General features: G+C 45.0%; 1 protein-coding gene across 1 annotated transcript in view; it reads left to right on the top strand.

The window, feature by feature from the left end:
• LOC136304923 (elongator complex protein 3) overlaps positions 1-24,724 on the top strand; it is a 58,626-nt gene that overhangs the window by 22,979 nt on the left and 10,923 nt on the right. The window contains exons 3-7 of the mRNA XM_066208341.1: positions 5,145-5,338; positions 12,281-12,371; positions 15,094-15,159; positions 17,678-17,905; positions 21,048-21,129. Coding sequence (XP_066064438.1) covers positions 5,145-5,338; positions 12,281-12,371; positions 15,094-15,159; positions 17,678-17,905; positions 21,048-21,129 — 661 coding nt within the window. The remainder of the gene's footprint in view (positions 1-5,144; positions 5,339-12,280; positions 12,372-15,093; positions 15,160-17,677; positions 17,906-21,047; positions 21,130-24,724) is intronic.

The following is a 24,724-nucleotide window of genomic DNA, read 5'->3' on the forward strand; positions in this document are numbered from 1 at the left end:
TTTTGATTCGACTCTTTTTGATTCGACTCTTTCTTGATTCGACTCTTTTTGATTCGACTCTTTTTGATTCGACTCTTTTTGATTCGACTCTTTTTGATTCGACTCTTTCTTGATTCGACTCTTTTTTGATTCGACTCTTTCTTGATTCGACTCTTTTTGATTCGACTCTTTTTGATTCGACTCTTGATTCGACTCTGATTCGACTCTTTTTGATTCGACTCTTTTTTGATTCGACTCTTTTTTGATTCGACTCTTTTTGATTCGACTCTTTTTGATTCGACTCTTGATTCGACTCTGATTCGACTCTTTTTTGATTCGACTCTTTTTTGATTCGACTCTTTTTTGATTCGACTCTGATTCGACTCTTTTTGATTCGACTCTTTGATTCGACTCTTTCTTGATTCGACTCTTTTTGATTCGACTCTTTCTGATTCGACTCTTTTTGATTCGACTCTTTCTTGATTCGACTCTTTTTTGATTCGACTCTTTTTGATTCGACTCTTTCTTGATTCGACTCTTTTTGATTCGACTCTTTTTGATTCGACTCTTTGATTCAACTCTTTTTGATTCGACTCTTTGATTCGCCTCTTTTTGATTTGACTCTTTTTGATTCGACTCTTTGATTCAACTCTTTTTGATTTGACTCTTTTTGATTTGACTCTTTTTGATTTGACTCTTTTTGATTCGACTCTTTTTGATTCGACTCTTTCTTGATTCGACTCTTTCTTGATTCGACTCTTTTTGATTCGACTCTTTTTTGATTCGACTCTTTTTTGATTCGACTCTTTTTGATTCGACTCTTTTTGATTCGACTCTTTGATTCGACTCTTTTTTGATTCGACTCTTTTTTGATTCGACTCTTTTTGATTCGACTCTTTTTGATTCGACTCTTTTTGATTCGACTCTTTTTGATTCGACTCTTTCTGATTCGACTCTTTCTTGATTCGACTCTTTCTGATTCGACTCTTTGATTCGACTCTTTCTTGATTCGACTCTTTCTTGATTCGACTCTTTTTGATTCGACTCTTTTTGATTCGACTCTTTGATTCGACTCTTTCTTGATTCGACTCTTTTTGTTTCGACTCTTTCTTGATTCGACTCTTTCTGATTCGACTCTTTTTGATTCGACTCTTTCTTGATTCGACTCTTTTTGATTCGACTCTTTTTGATTCGACTCTTTCTTGATTTGACTCTTTTTGATTCGACTCTTTTTGATTCGACTCTTTTTGATTCGACTCTTTGATTTGACTCTTTTTGATTCGACTCTTTGATTCAACTCTTTTTGATTTGACTCTTTTTGATTCGACTCTTTTTGATTCGACTCTTTTTTGATTCGACTCTTTTTGATTCGACTCTTTTTTGATTCGACTCTTTTTGATTCGACTCTTTTTGATTCGACTCTTTTTGATTCGACTCTGATTCGACTCTTTCTTGATTCGACTCTTTTTGATTCGACTCTTTTTTGATTTGACTCTTTTTTGATTCGACTCTTTTTGATTCGACTCTTTGATTCGCCTCTTTTTGATTTGACTCTTTTTGATTCGACTCTTTTTGATTCGACTCTTTCTTGATTCGACTCTTTTTTGATTCGACTCTTTTTGATTCGACTCTTTTTGATTCGACTCTTTTTGATTCGACTCTTTTTGATTCGACTCTGATTCAACTCTTTTTGATTCGACTCTTTCTTGATTCGACTCTGATTCGACTCTTTCTTGATTCGACTCTTTTTGATTCGACTCTTTTTTGATTTGACTCTTTTTTGATTCGACTCTTTGATTCGACTCTTTTTTGATTCGACTCTTTTTTGATTCGACTCTTTTTTGATTCGACTCTGATTCGACTCTTTTTGATTCGACTCTTTTTGATTCGACTCTTTCTGATTCGACTCTTTTTGATTCGACTCTTTCTTGATTCGACTCTTTTTGATTCGACTCTTTCTTGATTCGACTCTTTTTGATTCGACTCTTTTTGATTCGACTCTTTCTTGATTTGACTCTTTTTGATTCGACTCTTTTTGATTCGACTCTTTTTGATTCGACTCTTTGATTTGACTCTTTTTGATTCGACTCTTTGATTCGCCTCTTTTTGATTTGACTCTTTTTGATTCGACTCTTTGATTCAACTCTTTTTGATTTGACTCTTTTTGATTCGACTCTTTTTGATTCGACTCTTTCTTGATTCGACTCTTTCTTGATTCGACTCTTTGATTCGACTCTTTTTTGATTCGACTCTTTTTGATTCGACTCTGATTCGACTCTTTTTTGATTCGACTCTTTTTTGATTCGACTCTTTTTGATTCGACTCTTTTTGATTCGACTCTTTTTGATTCGACTCTTTCTTGATTCGACTCTGATTCAACTCTTTTTGATTCGACTCTTTCTGATTCGACTCTTTTTGATTCGACTCTTTTTGATTCGACTCTTTTTTGATTCGACTCTTTTTGATTCGACTCTTTGATTTGACTCTTTTTGATTCGACTCTTTGATTCAACTCTTTTTGATTTGACTCTTTTTGATTCGACTCTTTTTGATTCGACTCTTTCTTGATTCGACTCTTTCTTGATTCGACTCTTTGATTCGACTCTTTTTTGATTCGACTCTTTTTGATTCGACTCTGATTCGACTCTTTTTTGATTCGACTCTTTTTTGATTCGACTCTTTTTGATTCGACTCTTTTTGATTCGACTCTTTTTGATTCGACTCTTTCTTGATTCGACTCTGATTCAACTCTTTTTGATTCGACTCTTTCTGATTCGACTCTTTTTGATTCGACTCTTTTTGATTCGACTCTTTTTTGATTCGACTCTTTTTGATTCGACTCTTTGATTTGACTCTTTTTGATTCGACTCTTTGATTCAACTCTTTTTGATTTGACTCTTTTTGATTCGACTCTTTTTGATTCGACTCTTTCTTGATTCGACTCTTTTTGATTCGACTCTTTGATTCGACTCTTTCTTGATTCGACTCTTTTTGATTCGACTCTTTGATTCGACTCTTCTTGATTCGACTCTTTCTTGATTCGACTCTTTCTTGATTCGACTCTTTTTGATTCGACTCTTTTTTGATTCGACTCTTTTTGATTCGACTCTTTCTTGATTCGACTCTTTTTGATTCGACTCTTTTTGATTCGACTCTTTCTTGATTCGACTCTTTCTTGATTCGACTCTTTCTTGATTCGACTCTTTCTTGATTCGACTCTTTTTTGATTCGACTCTTTTTGATTCGACTCTTTTTGATTCGACTCTTTTTGATTCGACTCTTTTTTGATTCGACTCTTTTTGATTCAACTCTTTTTGATTCGACTCTTTTTGATTCAACTCTTTTTGATTCGACTCTTTTTGATTCGACTCTTTTTTGATTCGACTCTTTTTGATTCGACTCTTTTTTGATTCGACTCTTTTTGATTCGACTCTTTTTGATTCGACTCTTTTTGATTCGACTCTGATTCGACTCTTTCTTGATTCGACTCTTTTTGATTCGACTCTTTTTTGATTTGACTCTTTTTTGATTCGACTCTTTTTGATTCGACTCTTTGATTCGCCTCTTTTTGATTTGACTCTTTTTGATTCGACTCTTTTTGATTCGACTCTTTCTTGATTCGACTCTTTTTTGATTCGACTCTTTTTGATTCGACTCTTTTTGATTCGACTCTTTTTGATTCGACTCTGATTCAACTCTTTTTGATTCGACTCTTTCTTGATTCGACTCTGATTCGACTCTTTCTTGATTCGACTCTTTTTGATTCGACTCTTTTTTGATTTGACTCTTTTTTGATTCGACTCTTTGATTCGACTCTTTTTTGATTCGACTCTTTTTTGATTCGACTCTTTTTTGATTCGACTCTGATTCGACTCTTTTTGATTCGACTCTTTCTGATTCGACTCTTTCTGATTCGACTCTTTTTGATTCGACTCTTTCTTGATTCGACTCTTTTTGATTCGACTCTTTCTTGATTCGACTCTTTTTGATTCGACTCTTTTTGATTCGACTCTTTCTTGATTTGACTCTTTTTGATTCGACTCTTTTTGATTCGACTCTTTGATTTGACTCTTTTTGATTCGACTCTTTGATTCGCCTCTTTTTGATTTGACTCTTTTTGATTCGACTCTTTGATTCAACTCTTTTTGATTCGACTCTTTCTTGATTCGACTCTTTTTGATTCGACTCTTTCTTGATTCGACTCTTTTTTGATTCGACTCTTTCTTGATTCGACTCTTTCTTGATTCGACTCTTTGATTCGACTCTTTTTTGATTCGACTCTTTTTGATTCGACTCTGATTCGACTCTTTTTTGATTCGACTCTTTTTTGATTCGACTCTTTTTGATTCGACTCTTTTTGATTCGACTCTTTCTTGATTCGACTCTGATTCAACTCTTTTTGATTCGACTCTTTCTGATTCGACTCTTTTTGATTCGACTCTTTTTGATTCGACTCTTTCTTGATTCGACTCTTTTTGATTCGACTCTTTGATTCGACTCTTTTTTGATTCGACTCTTTTTGATTCGACTCTGATTCGACTCTTTTTGATTCGACTCTTTCTTGATTCGACTCTGATTCGACTCTTTCTTGATTCGACTCTTTTTGATTCGACTCTTTGATTCGACTCTTCTTGATTCGACTCTTTCTTGATTCGACTCTTTCTTGATTCGACTCTTTTTGATTCGACTCTTTTTTGATTCGACTCTTTTTGATTCGACTCTTTCTTGATTCGACTCTTTTTGATTCGACTCTTTTTGATTCGACTCTTTCTTGATTCGACTCTTTCTTGATTCGACTCTTTCTTGATTCGACTCTTTCTTGATTCGACTCTTTTTTGATTCGACTCTTTTTGATTCGACTCTTTTTGATTCGACTCTTTTTGATTCGACTCTTTTTTGATTCGACTCTTTTTGATTCAACTCTTTTTGATTCGACTCTTTTTGATTCAACTCTTTTTGATTCGACTCTTTGATTTGACTCTTTTTGATTCAACTCTTTTTGATTCGACTCTTTTTGATTCGACTCTTTTTTGATTCGACTCTTTTTGATTCGACTCTTTTTGATTCGACTCTTTTTTGATTCGACTCTTTTTGATTTGACTCTTTTTGATTCGACTCTTTTCTCCCCCACCGCCCCCTCACCCTTTTTCAATCTGGTTTCTCCAGGAGTTTTTTGAGAACCCCGCGTTCCGCCCCGACGGCATGAAGCTCTACCCGACGCTGGTGATCCGCGGCACGGGGCTCTACGAGCTCTGGAAAACCGGGAGATACCGGAGTTACCCCCCCAGCACCCTGGTGGATCTGGTGGCCAGGATCCTGGCCCTGGTGCCGCCCTGGACGCGCGTGTACCGTGTCCAGAGGTAAGTAATTCCCTCCTGGAATCATCTCCTCGCTGCCCCCGGGATGGGTTCTGGCTTTAATTCTTTAATTGCGGCCCAGGCTTACTCAGCCTTCGTTATCTCCTGGCCTTAATTGTTAATTAGGCGAAGGTCTTGAAGCTGCTGCCTCTCGGTTCAGGTGGGAAAGGCCAAGAGGGATGAGGAGCTTGGGAAGTGGGAAATTCCCAGGAATTTCTGGAGGTGCCGCTTCCGCCGGGGGCAGCACCCAGGGCTGGGGGGATCCGGAGGGATGATGGGGTGGATCCCATGGTGGGTAATTAATTGGATGGGTCCCACGGCAGATAATTAATCGGGTGCATCCCATGGTGCTTAATTGGGATGAATGCCATGGTGGATAATTGGATGGGTCGTGTAATGGGTAGTGGGATGGATTCGATGATGGATAATTAATTGGGTGGATCCCATGGTGGGTAATGAATTGGGGTGATCCCAAGATGGATGATGGGGTGGATCCCGTGATGAATAATTTATTGGATGGGTCCCCTGGTGGATAATTAATTGGGTGCATCCCGTGATGAACTGTGGGATGGATCCTTTGATGGGTAAATAATACGATGGATCCCATGGTGGATAATTAATTGGGTGGATCCCAAGATGGATAATGGGATGGATCCCGTTATGGGTAATTAATTGGATGGATCCCATGGTGGATAATTAATTGGGTGGATCCTGTAATGGGTAATGGGTTGGATCCTGTACTAGGTAATGGGATGGATTCAATGATGGATAATGGGATGGATCCTGTGATGGATAATTTATTGGATGGATCCCACGGTGGATAATTAATTGGGTGGATCCCGTGATGAATTATGGGATGGATCCCATGGTGGCTAATTAATTGGATGGATCCCGTGGTGGATAATTAACTGGGTGGATCCCAAGGTAGATAATGGGATGGATCCTGAAATGGGTAGTGGGATGGATTTGATGGTGGATAATGGGATGGATCCTGTGATGGATAATTTATTGGATGGATCCCACGGTGGATAATTAATTGGGTGGATCCCGTGATGAATTATGGGATGGATCCCATGGCGGCTAATTAATTGGATGGATCCCGTGGTGGATAATTAACTGGGTGGATCCCAAGGTGGATAATGTGATGGATCCTGAAATGGGTAATGGGATGGATTTGATGGTAGATAATGGGATGGATGGCGTGATGGATCATTAATTGGATGGATCCCACGGTGGGTAATTAATTGGATGGATCCCAAGATGGATAATGGGATGGATCCTGTACTGGGTAATAGGATGGATTCGATGGTGGATAATGGGATGGATCCCGTGATGGATAATTAATTGGATGGATCCCATGGTGGATAATTAATTGGGTGGATCCTGAAATGGGTAATGGGATGAATTCGATATTGGATAATGGGATGGATCCCGTGATGGATCATTAATTGGACGGATCCCACAGTGGATAATTAATTGGGTGGATCCCAAGATGGACGATGGGATGGATCCTGTACTGGGTAATGGGATGGATTCGATGGTGGATAATGGGATGGATCCCGTGATGGACAATTAATTGGATGGATCCCACGGTGGGTAATCAATTGCATGGATCCCGTGCTGCATGGTGAATTGGGTAGATCCCTTGATGGATAATGGGATGGATCCCATGATAGATAATTAATTGGATGAGTCCAGTGGTGGATAATTATCTGGGTGGATCCCGTGATGGATAATTAATTGGATGGGTCCCACGGTGGATCATGAATTTGGTGGATCCCAAGATGGATAATGGGATGGATCGCGTGGTGGATAATTAATTGGGTGGATCCCATGGTGGATAATGGGATGGATCCCATGATGAATAATTAATTGGATGGATCCCATGATGGATAATTAATTGGATGGATCCCACGGCGGATAATTAATTGGGTGGATCCCAAAGTGGATAATGGGATGGATCCCATGACGAATAATTAATTGGAGGGGTCCCATGGTGGATAATTAATTGGATGGATCCCACGGTGGATAATTAATTGGGTGGATCCCACGGTGGATAGTGGGATGGATCCCACATGATCCTCTCCCAGGAAGCCTCATGCAGGATTCCTCACCTGTCTGGACTGTTTTCCTTGGATTTTTGCCTGGAGTTGCGGCAGGGTGGGAATGAGCAGAGGGAATTCTCAGGGCAGGAAGGGACTGAAGGCCGGGAACACTGGGCGGCTTCGGGGAAGAAAACCGGGATTCAGGGATTAAAGCGGAGTTGGTGAATTATTTAAAAATTGATTTTTGCTCAAAATCGGGTTGATTTACAAGGACATGGAAATTAAAAGAGCTGGGAAGCAGCTTTGGAAAAGAGGATGCACCGGCAGGAAGCGGGAATGGGATGAGAGGGAATTCAGGGTTGTTTGAAATCTGGAATGAGAGGGAATCCGGGGATGTTTGACATCTGGAATGAGAGGGAATCCGGGGAAATTCGACATCTGGAATGAGAGGGAATCCAGGGAAATTTGACATCTGGAATGAGAGGGAATCCGGGGATGTTTGACATCTGGAATGAGAGGGAATTCAGGGATGTTTGGAATCTGGAATGAGAGGGAATCCGGGGATGTTTGGAATCTGGATTGAGCGGAAATTCGGGGATGTTTGGAATCTGGATTGAGCGGAAATTCAGGGATGTTTGACATCTGGAATGAGAGGGAATTCAGGGAAGTTTGACATCTGGAATGAGAGGGAATTCAGGGAAGTTTGACATCTGGAATGAGAGGGAATCCGGGGAAATTCGACATCTGGAATGAGAGGGAATCCGGGGAAATTCGACATCTGGAATGAGAGGGAATCCAGGGAAATTTGACATCTGGAATGAGAGGGAATCCGGGGATGTTTGGAATCTGGAATGAGAGGGAATTCAGGGAAGTTTGACATCTGGAATGAGAGGGAATTCAGGGAAGTTCGACTCCTGGAACGAGAAGGAATCCAGGGAATTTCAGCATCAGACTCAGGGATTTTGCTGTAAATCAAGAGATCTGAAGAACTCCTTAAAGTCTTGGTCTGGAATACAAACACGCCAGGAAAAAGCTTTTCCTATTTTTTTTTTTTTTTCGGGATAATTCCTTTCAGAGCTGGAAGCGTTGATGCTCTAGCCCGGTAAATCCTGGAATATTCCCCGTTTTCAGGAAAATAACTTGGAATTACGTGTGCTGGGCAGCATCAGTCTCTTTCTGGAAGGATAAATGTGGGCATAAACGTGAATCTGGGATGGAAAATGGAAAATCCCCGGATCGTGGAATCATCGGATGATTCAGGCTGGAAAAGACCTTAAAGCTCCTTTAATTCCACCCCTGAACCTTCTAAAAATAACAAAAAAAATAAATATTATGGAATATGAGCATTGATTGGAAAATAAGAAAACGAGGAGGAGCCTTGCATGGGATGAGGCAGGAAATTTGGGAATTCTTGATCAGGGCTGGGATCCCAGAGCTGCTTCCCTGCTCTCCTCACAAATTTTTTTTTTGTTGTTGTTTTCCCCACGGCACCATCAGGATCTAAATCCAGCAGGTTTATTCTTTGGGATGGCGGGAATCTTTTCCCTGAGGAATTCAGGCCTGGAAAAGGCTTTGCTGCTGCTGATTTGCTTCCATCCGAGTCGTGATATTCCCCTTTTCCTGCTGCCTGGAACTTTCTCGTGGAAATCTGGGATTTTTTATCTCTCCTCTGCAAAGTCCTGAAATTCTTGAGTTGCTTTTTGGTGACGCCGTGTGAGTTGGGAACAGGATATTTGGCCGAAGCCAAAACTCCCAAATCGTGGAGTCGCGGATATCCCAAAATCCCATCCTGAATCATCCGTGGGCTGCTCCTGGCACGGATTTGGCTGAACCAAATTTGAACTGAGAGCGGGTTTGGATTGAAAATGGGGACTAAACATTGGGAAATCCCAATTGTAGTGGGAAAACTGGGAAACGTTTGGATTCGATGTCGGGAAGGAGTTCTTCCCTGGGAGTGGGCTGGAATTCCCAGGGGAACTGAGGCTTGCTCCATGCCTGGGAGCGTCCAAGGAAAGGTTGGACGGGCTTTGGAGCACGCTGGGATAGTCGGGATTGGAATGGGATGGGATCTAAGGCCCCTTCCCACCCAAACCCTCCAGAATTCCACGATCCCCAAGCTCTGAGAGCCGCTCTCTGCGATCCCTGTCCCCTGGGACCGGATTTTGGAGGAAAATCCCGGTGTTTGTGTCCATCCCAAACCCAAAACAATCCGTTTATTGAGCAGGGGCGGGACGTGGGAGGCACCAATGAGAAAACACCGTGAAAAGAATCTCCCTGCTCCAGGAAATCCAGGGAAAATGGCTTGGGAAAGGTGGAATCGCCATCCCTGGAGTTGTGTAAGATCCCGTGGACGTGGATCCCCTGAGGCCGGGATTTAACACCCGTCCTCGGTGATCCAAAGGTCTTTTCCAACCTTACCAATTCCGTGGTCCCGTGAAATCGGCGTTTTTATAAAAAACGAGCTGCTGCCCGCGAGTGCCTGGAGGAGGAGACAACTCTCAGGCCGATCCTCAATCCCAGATTTATTTATCCCAAATACTCCTGAACATTCCCCCAAAAATACCCCGTTTATCCCAAATATTTGGGATCCTCGTCATCCCCGGGAGGAGGCGTCACTCACCTCCAGGGGTTTTTTGGTTTTTTTCCCTCGGATTTCGGTGGTTTCTGTGGATTTTCCCCTCACTCTGATGACTGAGAGACGAGGAAAGGAAATCTTTTTCCTCAAAAAAGGGGCGGAGCCCCGAGCCAGATCCCAGAATTCCCCCTGGGAGCTGCTCCCCCGAGAAACCCCAGGAAGGCAAATGTTGGGAAAAAAAACCAGGAGGTGGAATAAACCTGGCTGGCAGATTGCTCGTTACCTTTAATCGAGCCAGCATTTAACCCCCCGCGTCCTTAATTAATTTAGCATTTAAATGAGCTGGCATTGTCCGGGGGAGGGGCTGGAGTTGGTCTGGATGATCCAAAGCGGGCGCGGAAAACCCATCCCTTGCTTTTTTTCCTTCCTTCGGAATCTCCTTTCCCCCCGTCGTCGTTTTAATTCCCTTCGCTCCCCAGCAGGCGGGTGAGCGGCTCTGGGTTGTAATCCACCTTTGATCAGCGGGATTTTGGTTAAAATTCCCTGGATTTAGCTGAAAAACCCCGGGGCAGGAGCGCGTCGGGATTATTTTATCCGCGTTCCCGGAGGGAAAATCCACCCGGCCTGATGTTTTTTTGGAAGCCGCTCCATGTTATTCCCTGGATTATCCCTGCGGATCCGAGGTTTTTCCCCGAAATTGCGGCTCTTTGGAGGGAATTTTGTGGCCTCTGCAGGGTCTTTGTTGACTCAAGAGGAATCCCTGGATAAACGCCCTGCTGGAGGAATTTTCCTCGGAGTTCTGGGCAAGACGCGAGGAATTATTCTCCCCAGATCCTGTGGGTTTGGGAGGGAAAAAGAAAAAATAAACAAATCCTTTTTTTTTTTTTTGGTTTTTGTTTTGTTTTTCCCAGGGAAAGCTTGGAGGGACGGGACACAGGGAAAGGATTTCCCCCGGAGGGCGGGGATGGATGGGATTTTGGGAATTGCCATCCCTGGAATTGTCCCAGGAGAGGTTGGATGGCGGCTTGGAGCAGCCTGGCATCGTGGGAGGTGTCGGGGTTGGGATGGGATTTAAGGTCCTTTCCAGCCCTTTATTTTTGTTCGACAAAATTAAAGAAAATTCCTTTTTTTTTCTTTTTTTTTCCCCTTTTTTTTCTTCCCTCTTTCCCTCCCAATGGATGGGGTTTGGGAACAAGGATCGGGTTTGGGACCCTTCGATTCCTTTATTTCTTTTTACCCAGCTCCTGCCAAACCCAGAAGCTGCTCACGGGTGGGAAGGGAAATCCACCAGGACTTGAACAGATCCGGCACTGATTAATTGATTAATTAATCAATTCCTCAATTTCATTAACGGCCCCAATTCCCTGAGCATCCCGAGCTCCAGGTGGGATTTTGGGGATATTCAGCTGAGGGAAAAAAACTCACCCAGGAATGTTTGGGGCCAACCTGGTGCACAGCTGGATCCCGTGTCCCCGAATTCCCTGGAAATCTGAGAGATTTTGGGGGGATGAACAGGTGGGATTTTATCGGGGTGGGGCGGGAGGAGCCAACATCCCGAGCCCGAAATCAGAAATCCTCCTTTCCCTAAAAAAAGAAATAAAAAAAATAGGGATCCCAATTTGTCACCTCCGTGGGACAAAAACCACCCGGGAGGCCAAAGCTGCTCCCAATTTTTCCTTTTCAGCTCCTTCCTTGGGGATCTTCGGATTCCTGCCGTCCTCGGGCCGGGGATTCCCATTCCCGTGGGAACAGCCCAGAATTCCCGGCAGGATTTCTCCCGGCTTTTGAAGTGAAACATCAACAATCCCACTGTGGAAAAGTTGTCATTCGGATGGATTTTCCCCTAAATTTCCCAATTTCTCCAGCACCAGATATTTACGAACATCTGGATGATCCCTTTTTTTTTTTTTCGGTTTTCTTCCCAGATTCCCACGTGAAGAACCGAGGGGGAAAAAAAAAAAAACAAACAAAAACATTTTTTTTTTAGGATTGTTAAAGATTTATATCCAGGTGGTTTTTTTTTTTTCCTCCTCAAATCTTCATCTTTTCGTTTTTTTTCTTCTGCTTTTCCCTTCGTTTGTTTGGGGTTTTGTTTTTTTTTTTCCCCCCTTCTTTCAGTCGTGTTTTATTTCCAATCCAACCAAAAAAACCTCGACGCCGAAGGAATTCGGAGAATTTGGGCATTCGGCGGACTCGGGGATCGAGCAAATTCGGGATTTTTGGCCCGATGGCGTTTTTTTGGTGAATTCCCTGCTAATCCAACTGTTTAAAATTTTGGATTTTCCTCTTTTTTTTTTTTTTTTTTATTCCTTTTCCTATTTGCAGGGATATCCCAATGCCTCTGGTCAGCTCCGGGGTGGAGCACGGGAACCTGCGGGAGCTCGCCCTGGCCAGGATGAAGGACCTTGGGACGCAGGTAGGATTCCTCGAAAATAATTAATAATCATTTAAACCGTTTCACGGAACAATTTTCTTTTAATAAATAATTCATATTCCTTTTATCGTGAAGCCTCATAAAATGCCCTAAAACGAATTTTTTAAAAAAGAACTTGTAAGCCGTAACAAAAAAAAAATCACTCATCGCCATTTAAAACTTTTTATGAGACATTTTTGGTAAATAATTTGTATTCCGTTAAAATAAAACGCCGTGAAATACTTAATAATTATTTTAAAAAAAAATAATCAATAATGGAAGAAAAAAAAAAAAACCCCAAAAAACCAAATTAACGACTGAAAAGCGGAAAAAAGCACCTCGCTGAAGAGCTGCTGTTGTCTCGGTGAATTTCGGTGCTGCTCTTCCACCCCTCTCCGGAACGCACCTGGGAACTGGGTGGTGGAATCCCGGGGTTTTTTCCCCCATTTTTCCCATTTTTTCACAATTTTTCCCCATTTTTTTCACAATTTTTTCCCATTTTTTCCCAATTTTTCCCCATTTTTTCACAATTTTTTTCCCATTTTCCCCCATTTTTTTCACAATTTTCCCCCAATTTTTTCCCATTTTTCCCACAATTTTTTCCCATTTTTTCCCAATCTTTCCCCATTTTTTCTGATTTTTTCACCATTTTTCTCAATTTTTTCCCGTTTTTCCCCTTTTTTCCAACTTTCCCCCATTTTTTCACCATTTTTCCCAATTTTTTCCCATTTTTTTCCAAATTTTCCCCATTTTTTCCACAATTTTTTCCCCATTTTTTCCCAATCTTTCCCCATTTTTTCCGATTTTTTGCCAATTTTTCCCCATTTTTTCACCATTTTTCCCAATTTTTCCCCATTTTTTCCCATTTTCCCCTTTTTTTCCAACTTCCCCCATTTTTTCACCATTTTCCCATTTTTCTCCCCAATTTTTCCCCATTTTTTCCCCTTTTTTCCAACTTTTCCTCATTTTTTCACCATTTTTCCCAATTTTTTCCCATTTTTTTCCAAATTTCCCCCATTTTTTCCACAATTTTTTCCCCATTTTTTCCCAATCTTTCCCCATTTTTTCCGATTTTTTGCCAATTTTTCCCCATTTTTTCACCATTTTTCCCAATTTTTCCCCATTTTTTCACCATTTTTCCCAATTTTTCCCCATTTTTTCACCATTTTTCCCAATTTTTCCCCATTTTTTCCCATTTTTCCCCTTTTTTTCCAACTTTCCCCCATTTTTTCACCATTTTCCCATTTTCCCCCAATTTTTCCCCATTTTCCCCCCTTTTTTCCAACTTTTCCTCATTTTTTCACCATTTTTCCCAACTTTTTCCCATTTTTCCAACTTTTTCCAACTTTTTCCCATTTTTCCCCATTTTTCCCATTTTTTCCCATTTTTTTCCAACTTTTCCCCATTTTTTCCCCATTTTTCCCCAATTTTCTCCCTTTTTCCCATTTTTCCCCATTTTTTCCCCATTTTTCCCCAATTTTCTCCCTTTTTCCCCCCAATTTCTTCCCATTTTTTCCCCATTTTTCCCCCATTTTCCCCCCATTTTCCCCCCATTTTTTCCCCATTTTCCCCCCAAATTTTCCCCTTTTTTCCCCCATTTTTTCCCCTTTTTCCCCCATTTTTTCCCCATTTCCCCCCCAAATTTTCCCCTTTTTTCCCCCATTTTTTCCCCATTTTTCCCCATTTTCTCCCCAATTTCTTCCTATTTTTTCCCCCAATTTTTTCCCATTTTTTCCCCATTTTTTCCCCATTTTCCCCCCAATTTCTTCCTGTTTTTTCCCCATTTTTCCCCCATTTTCCCCCCATTTTTTCCCCATTTTCCCCCCATTTTTTTCTCCATTTTTTCCCATTTTTTCCCCATTTTCCCCCCATTTTCTCCTCAACTTTTTCCCAAGTTTTTCCCATTTCTTGAGCGGAATTGGAGCCCTGGAAATCAGAGGGAAAAGGGCGGGGGGGGGGAAAATTCCTTTTTGGATCCTCCTGCCTTTCTCTGAGGGAACAATTGGAGAGAGAAACTCCCAAATCTGAATCCCATCCCAAACCGTTCCGGGATTCTGGGATCCAGGACACTCAGGATCCATTCCGAGGGGGTTTTATGGAATTCGGGGATGGAAAAGGGAAGGGAGACCCTGCCTGGAGTCCTGAATTCCCAGGGAATTCCCAAAATTCCTTCCTGGATGGGGCTGCATCCAATCCCACTCCCAGGCTGGGAATGGAGGGAATTCCCTGGGAAACGGGGGGCAAAAAAATGGGATTTGGGAAGGAATTTCTGGGCTGGAATTCCCAGAGAATCCCTGGGAGCATCCAAGGAAAAGCCGGAGCCCCCTGGGATGGTGGGGTTGGGATGGGATATTTGGGATTTCCGGAATCGTTTTTTTCCTTGAAAATCAAGAAGTTCGGTGAAATCCCAAACCTTTTTCTTCCAGGATTCAGATCTTCCCCATGTTCCGCCTTCCCAATCCCGAAATCTTTTTTTTCCCCTGGATATTTCCTTTCCCTCCAGGCCCTGCAGCTTGGGAATTTTATCCTCTGGGATTGATTATTTTTTTTTTTTCCTCCCCTCTCATTTTTCCCTTCACCATTCCAACCTCTCCCGTTGGGAATTCACCCCTTGCAGCTCTCCCAGGAGGTTTGGAAGCCAGGGATTTTCTGGAATTTTCCATGCTCGGAGCTCCACCTCCTTCCCCTCCCATTCCCATTTATTTTTTTGCTTTCCTCCTCCCAGTGCCGCGACGTGAGGACGAGAGAGGTCGGAATCCAGGAAATCCACCACAAAGTCAGGCCCTACCAGGTAAAAAAAAAAAAATTCCCTTTTTTTTTTAAAATTCCCCGGAATTTTTTTTTTCATTTTTTTTTTCCCGAGGAAATCCGGGGATCACGGTGTTGAACAAAGCGACCGCCGCAGCGGGTTTGGCGTGTTTGCGCTTCCGGGAAATAATCCACCTCCTCCCCTTTTTTCCCCTCCCCGTTCCAATCCGGATTTTGGGAAACGCAGCAAACGCCCCGTGTCCGTTGGGAATACGAATTTAGAGCTTTTTGGGGGTTTTTTTCGGGTGAATTCGGACATTTTTCAGGCAAACAGAATTTATTTAAATCCGCGTTCATCCGGGTGGTTTCCGTTCCCAAAATCCTAAAACCGTCCAGGAAAAAAAACCATGGTTGGGCTCGTGGGAGAGGAGGAAAAAAAAAAAAACAACGGTTGAGGAGATTCCAGAATCCTGGAATGCTTTGGGTCGGGAGGGATCAACCTGGGAATATCCCTGATTTGGGAATATCCATGATTTGGGAATGCCCCGTATCCCGGAAATTTCCTGTCCCTTTGCTGACGTTCCGGAAGGAGCGGAACGATCCTGGATTTTCGTCCTTTTTCGCTTCCGACGGAGCTGAATTCCAGCAGGAATTGTTTGGGGGAAAAGCTGGATCAGGGAGCCGCTTCCAAACCACCTCCCACCCTTCTCCTGATCCGAATTCCCAAAGCCGGCCACAAATTCCGGCGAATCTGGAAGTGTCAGCGCCCAGAAATTCCCAAAGTTCTCGTTCCTCAGGCTTCAAGGAGCTCGGTTGGCAGAGTCTGGAGAATATTCCCGGAGTTCAGCGGCTGGAAGGTTTTTCCAGTCGGAGATTCCTGGGAATTTTATTCTCCTTTTCCCCTCCGCGACGAGTGAAATGCTCCCCGTTTTTACAAGAAACGCACAAAAATCCCTCCCCCCGAAAAAAAACCCCAACCCCGTTCTTTCCCCAGATTCCTGCAGATTCCCGGGAATCTCTTCCCGAGTTTTTTTGGTTGTTGTTGTTGCCCGAGGCGGGCGCTGATCTAAATTGTAAATTTGGGGAGGGAGCCGACGGCAAATCGCTCATCCCGGGCTTTTCCAAGCGGAAAAATTCCCTTTGTTCGGCTCCAGCGGGGCTGAGTGACGGGCAGGAGCAGAAATCCCGGGAAAAAAGAAAAAAAAAAAACCAAAAAAACCACGTTTTCCATGGAAATCTGTTGGGGCTTTGCAAACGAACGAACGACATCCCCCTGTCCGGAGAGGGGATCCAGGCTCTGCCTAATTAACCACCGCCCCAAATTAACGACGTTAATTTCTGTCCCGCGTGGGGTTTGGTTTGGTTTGGTTTGGTTTTTTGGTTTTTGTTTTGGGTTTTTTTTGGTTTTGGTTTTTTTGGGTTTTTTGGGGTTTTTTTTCCTACCAAAATCCGATTTTTCCGGAGCGGATTCGAGGCGGTTTTCCCCATCCTGGATGTTTCCGGTGCCGCCTTTTCCATCCGGAGCGTTGGGAGGTGTTGGAAAGGCTCGAAAATGAAATTACTGCTGCGAGGAGACGTCGGAGCGACAGCTCTGAGAGGGGGCTGATCCCGATTTCCTGGAAAAAAAAAAGGGGAATTCTGTCGGGATGAGGAGGAATCAAACACGTTTTGGAGCTGGTCTGGGTTAGAGCTTTCATCCCCAGAGGGGTTTTCCAGATAATTTCCACTCATTTAACGGGATTTCACCGGGAAAAGGGAAACCCAGGGAGGGTTTAGGGACGGGGAATTGTCCCTGAATTGTCCCCACGTTCAGCTCGGATGGGGTTTGGAGCAGTCTGGAATACTGGGAGCTGTCGGGGTTGGAATGGGATGGGATTGAAGGTCCGTGGATCCCAAACCGTTCCGGGATTCTGGGATCCAGGACACTCAGGATCCATGCCGAGGGGTTTTTATGGAATTCGGAAAAGGGAAAGGAGACCCTTCCTGGAGTCCCCAGTTCCCAGGGAATTCCCGAAATCCCTTTCCCAGAGAGGAGCTGGGATGGAGACGGATCCAATCGCAGGCTGGGAATGGAGGGAATTCCCTGGGAAAGAGGAATTCGGAGAAGTGGGATCTTGGGAAGGAATTCCTGGCTGGGCTGGAATTCCCAGAGGGATGGGATTGAAGGTCCCTTCGCAGCCAAGGCGTGATTCTGACTCCGGAGGTCACCACGGGGGATCCCGGCAGCGGGATTCCCGTCTGGAATTCCCGTGGCTTTAGGGAATCCCTTCCTCTTTGCTCTGGACGATGCGAAGGATTCCACGGAACCAGCTTTGGTCTCTCCGCACATTCCCCTTTGTTTTTTTCCCTCCTTTTCCTCCTCATCCCTCCCCTCCTGGATCAGGTGTGGATCCGTCGGGATTACGTGGCCAGTTCCAAATTCCCGCCCGGAATTAAACTGCCTTTAGGGAAGAGCCCATCCTGGAAGTTCGCTCTGATTTGTCAATCCACGGAATCGGCTTCGCTCTCAGATTTTCCCCTTTTTTTCTTTCCCTGCTTTTTCCTCCTCGCCCCTGGGCCAGGTGGAGCTGATCCGTCGGGATTACGTGGCCAACGGGGGCTGGGAGACGTTCCTGTCCTACGAGGATCCCGAGCAGGACATCCTGGTGGGGCTCCTGCGCCTCCGGAAGAGCTCCCCGGAATCTTTCCGGCCGGAGCTCAAGGGCGGCGTCTCCATCGTCCGGGAATTGCACGTCTACGGCAGCGTGGTGCCCGTCAGCAGCCGGGATCCCTCCAAATTCCAGCACCAGGTAATTCCCAAATTCCAGTGCCAGGTGTTCCCAAATTCCAGCCCCAGGTAATTCCCAAATTCCAGCCCCAGGTATTCCCAAATTCCAGCCCCAGGTAATTCCCAAATTCCAGCCCCAGGTGTTCCCAATCCCCCCAAATTCCAGCACCAGGTAATTCCCAAATTCCAGCCCCAGGTAATTCCCAATCCCTCCAAATTCCAGCCCCAGGTAATTCCCAAATTCCAGCCCCAGGTGTTCCCAATCCCCCCAAATTCCAGCCCCAGGTATTCCCAAATTCCAGCACCAGGTAATTCCCAAATTCCAGCCCCAGGTAATTCCCAAATTCCAGCACCAGGTGTTCCCAATCCCTCCGAATTCCAGCACCAGGTAATTCCCAAATTCCAGCCCCAGGTATTCCCAAATTCCAGCCCCAGGTGTTCCCAAATTCCAGCCCCAGGTGTTCCCAAATTCCAGCCCCAGATAATTCCCAAATTCCAGCCCCAGCTATTCCCAAATTCCAGCCCCAGGTGTTCCCAAATTCCAGCACCAGGTGTTCCCAATCCCCCCAAATTCCAGCCCCAGGTAATTCCCAAATTCCAGCCCCAGGTGTTCCCAATCCCTCCAAATTCCAGCCCCAGGTGTTCCCAAATTCCAGCCCCAGATAATTCCCAAATTCCAGCCCCAGGTATTCCCAAATTCCAGCCCCAGGTGTTCCCAAATTCCAGCCCCAGGTGTTCCCAATCCCCCCAAATTCCAGCCCCAGGTATTCCCAAATTCCAGCACCAGGTAATTCCCAAATTCCAGCCCCAGGTAATTCCCAAATTCCAGCCCCGGGTAATTCCCAAATTCCAGCCCCAGGCATTCCCAAACCTGGATTCAAATAACGGAATAACGTTTGGGAGCTGCGCTGGGTTAGAGGTTTCACCCGCACCGGCGTTTTCCAGGGTTTTCCGTGCTTTTAATGGGATTTCACCGGGAAAAGGGGAACCCAGGGCGGCTTTAGGGGCGGGGAATTGTCCCGGAAAGTTTCCCGGTTCAGCTCGGATGGGGTTTGGAGCAATCTGGAATACTGGGAGCTGTCGGGGTTGGAATGGGATGGGATTGAAGGTTCTCCCTGATCCCGATTCCTGGAATTTAATGGGATTTCACAGGGAAAAGGGGGAGGGTTTGGAGCTGTCGGGGTTTCCCTCCTCCTTCCATCTCTCCCCTAAAGAAATTCCGGATTTCAGTTCATTTCTCTCGGCTGCTCCGAGTCACGAGAGGCCCGGGGTGGGACCTGAGCTCCTTTTTGCTGGAATTCTGGCTCTTCCAAGGGGTTTTTGGCTGGATTTTTTCCCAGTGGGATCACATTCCAAGCCGTTTCGGGGGCTCTGAGATTTTTTAAAAAGAAAAAAAAAAGCTTTTGTGATTTAAAAAAAAAAAAAATCTTTTGAGATTTAAAAAAAAATCTTTTGATATTTTTAAAAAAATCTTTTGAGATTTAAAAAAAAAATCTTTTGAGATTTCAAAAAAAGAATCTTTTGAGATTTAAAAAAATCTTTTGAGATTTTTAAAAATAAATCTTTTGAGATTTAAAAAACAAAAATCTTTTGAGATTTTAAAAGAAAATCTTTTGAGATTTAAAAAAAAAGAATCTTTTGATATTTTAAAAAAAAATCTTTTGAGATTTTAAAAGAAAATCTTTTGAGATTTTTAAAAAAAATCTTTTGAGATTTAAAAAAAATCTTTTGAGATTTTAAAAGAAAATCTTTTGAGATTTAAAAAAAAAGAATCTTTTGATATTTTAAAAAAAAATCTTTTGAGATTTTTTAAAAATAAATCTTTTGAGATTTTTTAAAAAAAATCTGAGATTTTTAGAAAAAAATCTTTTGAGATTTAAAAAAAATCTTTTGAGATTTTAAAAGAAATCTTTTGAGATTTTTTAAAATATAAATCTTTTGAGATTTTTTTTAAAAAAACTGAGATTTTTAGAAAAAAATCTTTTGAGATTTTAAAAGAAAATCTTTTGAGATTTTTAGAAAAAAATCTTTTGAGATTTAAAAAAATCTTTTGAGATTTTAAAAAAATCTTTTGAGATTTTTAAAAAAAATCTTTTGAGATTTTTAAAAAAAATCTTTTGAGATTTTTAAAAAAAAATCTTTTGAGATTTTAAAACAATTCCTTCCCGGCTGCTGCCGGAGCTGTTCCGTTCCCAGCCCTCGGGAGCTGCGGTGCTAATTGGCCTCTGCTCTTCCTTTGTTCCTTAATTCCTGCTCAGGGGAAGGAATTCCGCTGGAATTCCCAGGAATCCCTGGATCCCTGGGAGTGTCCCCGGAAAGGCTGGAGCACCCTGGGATCGTGGGATGCGCTGGGGTGGGATTTAAGGACCCAAACCAGGCTGGAATTACAGCACCCCAAATTCCTTTTCTTGGACGCTCCCAGGGATTCTCTGGGAATTCCAGCCCCTCCCCGCCCTTCCAGCCGGGAATTCCTTCCCAAGATCCCACCCCAAGCTCCCCTTTCCCAGGGAATTCCCTCCATTCCCAGCTTGCGATTGGATCCAGCCCCATCCCGACTCCTATTCCGGGAAGGAATTTTGGGAATTCCCTGGGAATTGGGGACTCCAGGAAGGGTCTCCCCTTTTCCATCCCCGAATTCCAGGAAAACCTCTCGGGATGGATCCTGAGCGTCCTGGATCCCAGAATCCCGGAATGGATCCATGAGCCTTCAGTCCCATCCCATTCCAACCCCACCATCCCAGGATGCTCCAACCTTTCCTTGGACGCTCCCAGGGATTCTCCGGGAATTCCAGCCCCGCCGGGAATTCCTTCCCCATCTCCCACCAGTCCCAGCCCTCCGGCGTTGGGAATTCCCAGTTTTCAAATCCCAGGATGAATTCCCATCGGGGGATCCATTCAACCCCATCCCCTTCCTGCCCGTGGAGAACCAGTCGGACACTCGGGGAGCTCCAGTGAAGAATTCCGCGACGAGCGGCAAAAACGCAAAAATTCCCTGAGGAATTTATCGTTGATCCCAACCCCCGCAACGTTCCTTTCCCCGTCCCTGGGTCATTCCCAAAAATCCCCGTCTCTTGGAAGTTGATTTTCACATCCTGACCTCGCTCTCGGCTTCTGTTTTGACGGAATTTCCCCTTTTTTTTTTTTCGTCGTTCCCGCCATTCCAGGGCTTTGGAATGCTGCTGATGGAGGAGGCGGAAAGGATCGCCAGGGAGGAGCACGGGGCGCGGAAAATCGCCGTAATTTCAGGTTAGGGGTTGTTTGGGGTTTTTTTTTTTTGCTTTATCCCTTGGGATTCAGCTTTTTTTTGGGAATTTTTTGGGGGGTTTTTTGGGATATTTTTTATCTTAATCGGAAAACAAACCCCCGGTGCGTCACGGCCACCGTTGGGAGCGCTCCTCCAGCCGGGGGAGGACGCATCCGGAATTATCCCGGAGGCAAAAAAAACAAAAAACAAAAAGCTGGAGCCTTTCCTCCTCTCCCGTTTTTTTTTCCTGACCCTGGGGGGACAGCGAAGGGAGAACTTTGGGTTGGAATTGGTGGGATTTGGGAAGCTTTTCCGGGCGGGTGGAACCGTGGGATATCGGGAGCCTCGGGAACGTGGCCGTTCCCTGCGGAGCTGTTCCACCCTCCGGACGTGTCATCGTTTAATATAAATTATATCAATGGAATGATTCGATATAAATTGTGTCACGGCAGAGCTCTGATCCAGAGGGGGAAGGTTTTTTTCGGGAAAACAAAAAAAATCCTCGTTTTCTGCTGCCCCACCCAAAAAAAAAACCCCAAAAAATCCCCCAAAAAAGCAGGAATTCACAGCTTGGATCTGAGCAGCTCCCTGTGCGCTCCCAGCTGTAAAATCCCGGGATTTTCACGGATCACTGATCTCATGCTCCAAGAGAATCCTCGGGATTTTCTGGATTCTGTTCGCCTGTCGTTCCCGGAGCAGCTGTGGCTGCTCCGTCCCTGGAAGCGTCCGAGGAAAACTTGGAACAAGCGCGGGATTGCTGGAGGTGCCGGGCTTGGAATGGGATGGGATTTAAGGTCATTTCCCACCCCGTGGGAAAATGGGAATGATTCCTGGAGCTGGGAATGATTCCTGGAGCTGGGAATGCTGCCCGGAGCCATCCCAGCTGCTCCCAGTGTTCCCAGTTAAACATCCCTTCCTCAGGAGAGGACCGCCGGGAGAACTGCCTGTGCCGGGCCCCGGAGCGGCGGCAGACGGGCTGGGAATGCCTTTGGAGGGAAAACGAGGATTGGGGAGGTTGGGGAAGGGGTTTGGGAGTCAGGGAAGTTAGGGATGGGAACTGGGAGCCGCCGGGGGTGTCTGGTGTGATGCCAGCGGCACCTCGGGCGCGGATAAAGCTTGGACGCTGATATCCCGGGATTCCAATATCCCTGCATTCCGTTATCCCTGGATTCCATTGTCCCTGGATTCCAATATCCCTGGATGCTCTTTTCCCTGGATTCTGTTATCCCTGGATTCCATTATCCCTGGAATCCGTTATCCCTGGATTCCAATGTCCCTGGATTCCGTTATCCCTGGATTCCGTTATCCCTGGATTCCGTTGTCCCTGGATTCCGTTGTCCCTGGATTCCAATATCCCTGGATGCTCTTTCCTGTGGATTCTGTTATCCCTGCATTCCGTTGTCCCTTGATTCCATTATGCCTGGATTCCGATATCCCTGGAATCCGTTATCCCTGGATTCCAGTATCCCTGGATGCTCTTTTCCCTGGAATCCCGTTATCCCTGGATTCCGTTATCCCTGGAATCCGTTATCCCTGGAATCCCGTTATCCCTGGAATCCGATATCCCTGGAATCCATTATCCCTGGAATCCGCTATCCCTGGATTCTGTTATCCCTGGAATCCCGTTATCCCTGGAATCCCGTTATCCCTGGAATCCCGTTATTCCTGGAATTCCGTTATCCCTGGAATCCGATATCCCTGGAATCCATTATCCCTGGAATCCGCTATCCCTGGATTCTGTTATCCCTGGAATCCCGTTATCCCTGGAATCCCGTTATCCCTGGATTCCGTTATCCCTGGATTCCGTTATCCCTGGAATCCGTTATCCCTGGAATCCCGTTATCCCTGGAATTCCGTTATCCCTGGAATCCGATATCCCTGGAATCCATTATCCCTGGAATCCGCTATCCCTGGATTCTGTTATCCCTGGAATCCCGTTATCCCTGGATTCCGTTATCCCTGGATTCCGTTATCCCTGGAATCCGCTATCCCTGGAATCCCGTTATCCCTGGAATCCCGTTATCCCTGGAATCCGTTTTCCCTGGAATCCGTTATCCCTGGAATCCCGTTATCCCTGGATTCCGTTATCCCTGGAATCCGTTTTCCCTGGAATCCCATTATCCCTGGAATCCCGTTTTCCCTGGATATTCTGAACCCTTTAGACCTCACGGCCCATCCTTCTCCCCCGTAACACGCCCAGGCCTTCCCCTGACCCGCTGCGGTCGGACATTCCCAGCCAGGAGCCGGGATCGGGGCCCTTTTCCCGGGATTCCCGGCTCTTCCGGGCAGGAAGCAGGAGGTGTCCCCTCCCCTGCTGAGGAGCGGAGATTTTTATTTTTATTTTTATTTTTTTTTGATTGATTTGCTCGTTTCGGGTCGTTTTCTGCTCGAGCGGAGCCTTTGTGCCGCGGGGCCGGGGGCTCGGGGTCGCTCCGTTATCCCCAGCCCTGAAATCCCGTTTTTCCCTCTGCCAGCCGTTGGGATTGCCGGGGCTTTGCTCCGCCTTTTCTTGGGATGGTTTTTTTTTTGGAAGGTTGTTGAATTCCGGTTTCTCCTGCTCTGGATTTGCTTCTTTTTGCTCTTTTCAAACCCCTTCCCCCCGAAACCTCGATGGAACAGTTTCAAAATTTGTTCCTCTCGCGTCCACAAGGTGTTGGAAGTACAAGGGATGTGGGGAATCCTTGTGGAATGTGGAGAATTCCTTCCTTCCTTCCTTCCTTCCTTCCTTCCTTCCTTCCTTCCTTCCTTCCTTCCTTCCTTCCTTCTTTGGGATTCCTTCCAGTTCCTTCCTTGGGGTTCCTTCCTTGGGATCTTTCCCTTTTTCCTTTTTCCTTTCCTTTTTCCTTTCCTTTCCTTTCCTTTCCTTTCCTTTCCTTTCCTTTCCTTTCCTTTCCTTTCCTTTCCTTTCCTTTCCTTTCCTTTCCTTTCCTTTCCTTTCCTTTCCTTTCCTTTCCTTTCCTTTCCTTTCCTTTCCTTTCCTTTCCTTTCCTTTCCTTCCCTTCCCTTCCCTTCCCTTCCCTTCCCTTCCCTTCCCTTCCCTTCCCTTTTTCCCCTTTCCCCTTCCCTCCCCTCCCTGAGGAAATGAAGGAGTTTTCCCTCCTGGGCGTTTGGAATTCCCAGCAGTGGCAGCGGGCTCGGATCAGAGCCACGTGCATTTTCCAGGGATTTTTTTTTTTTTCCCCTCCTGCAGAACTCCTGAGCGTCCCTCCTCATCCCTTCCCGTGGAATTCCCACGGATTTTCCGCCCTGCCTCGAGCCGGGGAGGAGGGATGACGGAATAACCTCTGGATGAGGGTGAAGGGGGACGAAGGACAACCCTCTGTCCTTGGAGCCTTTCCGGCCGTCCCCCTCGATGGCATTTCCACTTTGAGCCGTGACATCCCATAATTAGCCCCGTCTGACCCGAATCCCGGGAGCAAACACTTCCAGCTGTTCCCTGAAAACAGCGCCGGCTCGGGAAGCGCGGGAGCGGATCCGGCAACGTTGGGAATGCCGCGCCCCTGCCTCCCCGAGCGCCCACAAACCCAAATATTCCAGAGATCCTTCGTGATCCCGGGATCTGGTGTCACCCTCGTGGTCTGGGGAGCTGGAGGATTC

Source organism: Chamaea fasciata, unplaced genomic scaffold, assembly GCF_029207755.1.
Source record: "Chamaea fasciata isolate MVZ Bird 193981 ecotype frontalis unplaced genomic scaffold, bChaFas1.0.hap1 SCAF_220, whole genome shotgun sequence".
Taxonomy (NCBI): Eukaryota; Metazoa; Chordata; class Aves; order Passeriformes; family Sylviidae; genus Chamaea; species Chamaea fasciata.